The following is a 6000-nucleotide window of genomic DNA, read 5'->3' as shown; positions in this document are numbered from 1 at the left end:
GCAATAACGAAGCAGCTGCATTTGACAGTAAATCGTGTTAATAACTAACAACCAACTCGAGGTCGATTACAATTAAACGGTACTAAAACAATGAAAATCTAGAAAAACGAGCTAATCACGTTTATTGTCCATGATCTTCATATTAAAAGCACGTCCTTATTGCTGCAAACCCTCCAACTTGCTTTTGCAATTTTCACCTCAAACCAAACTTCCGATAGAAAGAGCCAATGAAAGCAAAGGAATCTTCGCTGGCAACATATTGTTGACGGTATATCGCAACATAAATGTTAACCCGGTTCCCGTATATTTTTGGCAAATACGTATGTCAGATCAAATAAACCGGAGAACGTCGATCCACGTGTTCTGTCGTCAACGTTTAAAAAATTTAAAACATCGATACACATCTTCCGTCAATAATGTATTTTAAGAATCAACGTTCCAATGGGCAAAAAAACAAAGAAAGAAAGTCAACCCTGCGAAACGATGCGTATCCGCGCGATCCCGCGTCCCGTCGCGAGACTGTCGAGTCGGGTCGCGCGCGAGTCAGTCGTCTCGATCGGGACAGAGACGAACGATTTCGAGGCGGACACGGGGAACGGCAGCTTGGAGAAGGAGCGGCGCGTAGCGGACAGAGACGAGGCTATGGTACGCGCACGAGTATACACACCAGTCTAGTCCGCGCGCGTGTAACTTGCACGCTTGCGAGAGAAGGGAGAGCACACGAGAGAGAGTGTACAGAGTGGAGAGAGAACAGATGCCGGTCGCCAGACAGAGAGAGTGATCGGGCGAGCGAGAGCCTCGTGCACGGCCAGTGAGGAACGACAAAGAGGGGGAGCCGTGTTACCCCCACCACGGGGGTGAAAACTACCCCGAGAGCGCGTGGGGTGTCCGGTCTCGGCGCCGAGGCGAACCGAGCGCGTCCGAAGTGAGCACAGTGCCCGAGACATCAGGTCCCGCACGGCACGACTAGGCGCACCGTCCGGCACAGTCCACTCAGAGATACGACCCATGCTGGACCATCGTCGCTCTGGTCCACGCCGGCATCAGGCATTCGACATCCGCGCGTCAGCCCACACGCCGAGACAACCTCGTCGGCAAGAACCTCGCCGAGAACGTCCAAAAGTACGCCGACCAGAAGGACACGCGTTTGACAAACCGTCCAGAAAGGAATAGCACGTTGTTGTTCGTCTTGTACATGTTTCAAACCGGAAGGACGTGAGACCAGCAACAGCAGAGTGTTTTGTATTACGATCTTCGTGATAGTTACAGGAAGATGTTACCGAAGCCGATGAAAATTCAGTTGAAATACGCGTGTGTCGTCTGGCGCGCTTTTTAGAGCCCATTGTAAGAATAAGAAAGAAGAGACCGAGAAGGAGGAGGACCAATGTGTGTGAAGCGTGTTACGTCAGTCGAAGGAGCGACAGTTACGTTGATCTTAAGGCGCACTTGTTTTGTTTGTTTCATATCGGTTTTGCTTCTGATTGTTCCGATACTCTTATAATATTTCGGTGAGAGGAAAGGTGAAGAGGAAAAGAGAGGTGAATGACAACAGAAGAAGGATGGGATTGTTGGTATAATTAGTGATAGCGTGTGACTATTGGACAACGCGCGACGGGCCACAGCTGGCCGCGACACTGTTGCGGTGACTCTGTTTACCAGAGATATAACTTCCACGAGGTGAAATTCCTGCGACGGTGCCGGTTTTCTGGGAAAAATTTGGCTGACTGGATTCCACAGTGAATCGCGACGGTGCCGGTGAAGCACCTGTGCGCGACAGAAAGTCTCCAAGTTTTTGCTTCTGTTTTCCCCGAAGTGTCGATCGCGATTAAACACCTTGGTTCGTGCTCTGTTCGTTCCACGTCTGTGTGATCGCATATATGTGCGCCGCGACGTGTGTCGTTTCTCGCGAACGCGCCGCGCTGAACGCCAGCCGAGGAACACGATGAGGACGAACATTAGTTGACGAAGAAGTGCGTCCCGGCCGACTGTCAGTTCCGTCGTCGTCGCGGCCAGGTGCACCAGACGATCGGACGGTAAATAGAACAGAAAATCTTCAACGAGAATATATTCGAGATAATCGAGAATAAATTCAACGGAGAGGAAAAGAGAAAAAAAAGAAAGAGTGATTCAAAAGGGGGGTTTATCGCGAGGGTCGATCGACGAGGATCGAAAGACTCGAGGAACAGAGGAAGGAAGTGAAAAGTTGTTCAAGGTGGAAACAGGTGAAACGTCGGATGGACTCGTTTCAACGAAGCAACACCGCGGGGCGGAGGTGAGGGGGAGGAGGACAGAAGGTGTTGACGAATTTACTTTGATTCTGCTCGAAGGAACCGTCTTCATTCCAGCGTAGTCCTCACCTCCCCCTTTTCTTCAACAACTCACCGTTAGAAAAAAAAAAATACCAAGCAAATTTGAAAATAAGAAGTGTGTCGAAGATTCGTTGGAATCGCGTAGAATATCGACCAAGACGATCGAAGGACGAGCATTTCGATCGCGGAACTACCTTCCGTCCTGGACGTTCGAAGGAAACCCGTTGATCGGAGGCATAAATCGTGCGACGCGCCACGAAAATCGACGAACGTCACCATGAGGATCAAAATGCCCGCGGTCAGGATCGCGCAAGGTGAGTAGATTTGAAATAAAATGACAAAATTCAATTTGTATTTAGAAAGCCGAGACTCATCAGCGTCCGTCGCTTGATCAGAAACCGTAATTGTTTCCATTTCGAGCGTGTTATTATTTTTGGATTTTGCGCGGCGCGACGAAGACACGCGCCTGAACTTGAAAGCCTGGAGTGAAGTTTTCCTCGTTGCCACGAACCTTCTTCGCTCCTTGATGCTCCGTTTCCAGCTTTATTTGGAAGTTTCGTTTAAGAAAGATTTGTAGTTTTGTAAACGGAGAGTTCAATATGGTTTGGATTCGTGAGATTCGTTTTAATCTTTGATCACAGGAGAGTATTTGGGGTTTCCGATAATTTGCGATTTGTCTGTGTCGCGTTTGTAAAATTTCCTTTAATTTGTAATAATAGAAGAATGATTGGTTTTCCAATGATTCGTGATTCCTCTAATTAAGAGTTTTAAATAGTTTCATTTGTGAGATTCGTTCTAATTTCTAATTGCAGAGTGTTTGAAGTTTCTGGCGATTTTCGGTGTCGATCTCGTAATCTTATAAACCGGAGATACTCTTTTTGTCGTCTGTTTAGCGTTCGATATGTGTATAGCTGGTTCGCTTCTGAAAATTTGTGAATATAACCTGTCTTTGTGAATTACAAGAAATTGACGTTTCTTTAATTTGGCGAAAACATGCACCGAAATATGCAAAATGTATCTATTCGGCAAAAGTAAATCAAAACTTTAGTTATTTTGTATTTAACGTATTTAACTTTATTCTTCGTGTTTTATATTTGGCAAGTAGAAAAGGGTAATGCAGTGTATGAAAGTTTAAGTTCTCTAACATTGTTCGATCTTATACAATTTTGCAAATCTTTAAGCGTAAAGTAATTTAGAATAAACCGTAGCGTTTAAGTTTCCTTTTATATTCTGTCTTTTTTCTTATTATAGAATTACATTCAAAGCTACGTATTATGAAATCTATCTTAAGGTTCCTCGGAGCCTCATTATCAATTTTAAATGATAATATTGACGAAACAGTCGAACAATTTCTGAACTGATTTATAGAACTATTGAATAATCGCTCGGCTGTTCATTCCACCTTACAGTAAATTGAAAAAGAAATTTAAAAGCGATCTTGTCATCGTCACAACCGCTTGCCGACAAATCCTCGGTTTGTAGGACTCAATGTAACCAAACGTGTTCGAAATCCTGCCGACCGAGAGGTCATAAATCGTTCTCGATCGTGTAACTCGAATCCGCTGTCCTAATTCTTAGCGATAACCTTAACCCAAACACTTGAATCGATCCACACTTCTCCAATCTTGAATTCACCAAATAATTCCAATTTCATCTTTCTGCTAGGGACACGATCTTTACAAACATTTCCTAAACTCAAAGTCATGAAATTATTCGAATCTCATCCAATTTGCTTCCTCGTCTCTCTCTGGTGGAAGGGCAACCTGTCGCCTCTCGTAGCAAGGGCAAACTAAAAGCAGCTGCGAGAAGAGGAGAGAAAAAAGAAGCAACGGGGGGATGAAAAAGGAAGAAGAATCGGTGGCGGTCGCGTGGCCACGGTTAAGAAAAATAAAAGGCGCGCGGCGTGGACGTCTAGAAAGATGCGAGAGAGAGAGAGAGGGAGCGAGAGACGTTACGAAGAAACGTGACGAAAGAAGGAGAAAGGGAAGGGAAGGAATGAATGAATGGAGAGAAGATCGGGCGGGGGTGGTGGCGGGAAAAGCGGGGTAGCAGGCCAACGTCTTCGGAGAACTCGTCGCCGGTTGAATTTTTAATTAGTCCCCGACACCCCCACCCTCGTAAGTTTCAAGGGTGGAAAAAGAAGAGCTGCAGAGAAAGAGAGGAGAAGAAGGAGTCGGCCAAGGCGGAGGTGGAGAAAGAACAAGTCGAGGGGGTGGGATGGATAAGGAGGGGCGGCATTGTCATGCGCGCGTTTTTCACAGACTTTTCCACCCCCGTCACTGCCGGCACCCCCGTTGGTAACGCACCCTACCCCGCGTCGCCTCGAACCGGCTCTCTGCACCCCCTCGCCCCCACGGAGAGAGCAGCAGCAGCGGCGGCGGTGGCGGCGGCGGCGGCTCCGTTTTCTTAATTACAACTGCGATATTCTTTAGTTCGCGCGATGACGCCGCCGCGAAAAGATACCGGAATATTTCTCCACTGATTAACCCCGCGGCTCCATCTTATGAAATCGTTCGTTCCACCTTATAAAGTATCGATCGATCGAGTATCTAATTCGATCGGTCAGTCAGGATCGTCACGATAGACGACGGATGGCTGGACATGGACACCTGCCGCCGTGTGTTTTATTCATTTGTATTATAGGTAGAATCGTGGTTTAGTTGTTTGATACTGTTGAAAATGTTAAGTTCTCGAGGGGAGGAAGAATGTCGGCGTGATTGGTGCCTTCATCGGTGACCTGGGCTTCTGTCAGTGTCGAAAAGTGGTCGCTACGTATACATATGCGCGTGAGAGGTGGAGCGAGGATGGCTCGCAAGTCAGCTACGTACGCATGTCTGGAATGTATGGAATCGGAATTGTGAAATAGCTGCACGAGGATGACAAGCTTTCGATCAGTTCTCAGCTATGTTTTTATTCGAGAAATGAATCCGCTATATCTTTTATGCGAGATACGAGTTTGCCGAAGGTGACGATAACGTGTGTGGTCGATCGTGGACACGCACGCGTCGCGTGATGCCGATTCCGAGGAAATTCGCGAATTGGCCGACACGATTTCGGCATCGCGTGCGTTTGAAGAGGTGAGTCCGATCGATTAGACCTCGAAATAATTTTCTTTCGTGACAGTTTGCTTGGTCGAAATGTCAAAATTTCTCTGATCGCTTTCCATTGCGATAATTTCCGTTCTATTTCGTCTCAACGCGTCACTCGACTTTTCTTTTAATTTCTTCCTTGATTTTGTGAATTCGCGTTATTGAAATTTAAGATCGAACGATGTTAGAGTTCTCGATTTGACGATCGCGAGGTCAACCTTTAAATTTCTGTTTGCAAATGCGGATTATCCTGTCGGCGCTTGAATCTACGACTCCTGTTTACATCGCGATTATCCGCCTTCCAACTTGTCCTACATACGAGTAATCAAGTAAATAGATCACGCGATCGCCCAGCCCTCGATCAGTAAACATCTTGTACAATTATTTTGCAATTTACCACAGCGGCTTCGATAATTTTGTATTTTACGAATCTTGACAAATAAATTTTCGGTTATTTTCACTCTGCTACAGGTTTTCATGAATGTTTTCTTGTTTTAAGAAAGCATTAAAGCATAGGGATTGAAATAAGAAATCACACGCCTGAAGAACGATTTTATCATATTTTCCTTGAAGGAAATTTATTAGTAGGAAAATATTATTAA

The 6000-nt window shown here is 45.9% G+C and overlaps 1 protein-coding gene across 1 annotated transcript in view; it reads left to right on the top strand.

The window, feature by feature from the left end:
- Positions 1 to 697: 697 nt before the first annotated feature.
- The window catches only part of LOC117214241 (B-cell lymphoma/leukemia 11A-like), a 45842-nt gene continuing 40539 nt past the window's right edge, over positions 698 to 6000 (top strand). The window contains exon 1 of the mRNA XM_033460151.1: positions 698 to 2623. Coding sequence (XP_033316042.1) covers positions 2587 to 2623 — 37 coding nt within the window. The 5' untranslated portion in view covers positions 698 to 2586. The remainder of the gene's footprint in view (positions 2624 to 6000) is intronic.

The sequence above is a fragment of the Bombus bifarius genome, unplaced genomic scaffold, assembly GCF_011952205.1.
Source record: "Bombus bifarius isolate JDL3187 unplaced genomic scaffold, Bbif_JDL3187 scf7180000009200, whole genome shotgun sequence".
NCBI lineage: Eukaryota > Metazoa > Arthropoda > Insecta > Hymenoptera > Apidae > Bombus > Bombus bifarius.
This window is presented reverse-complemented; position numbering and strand designations above follow the sequence as displayed.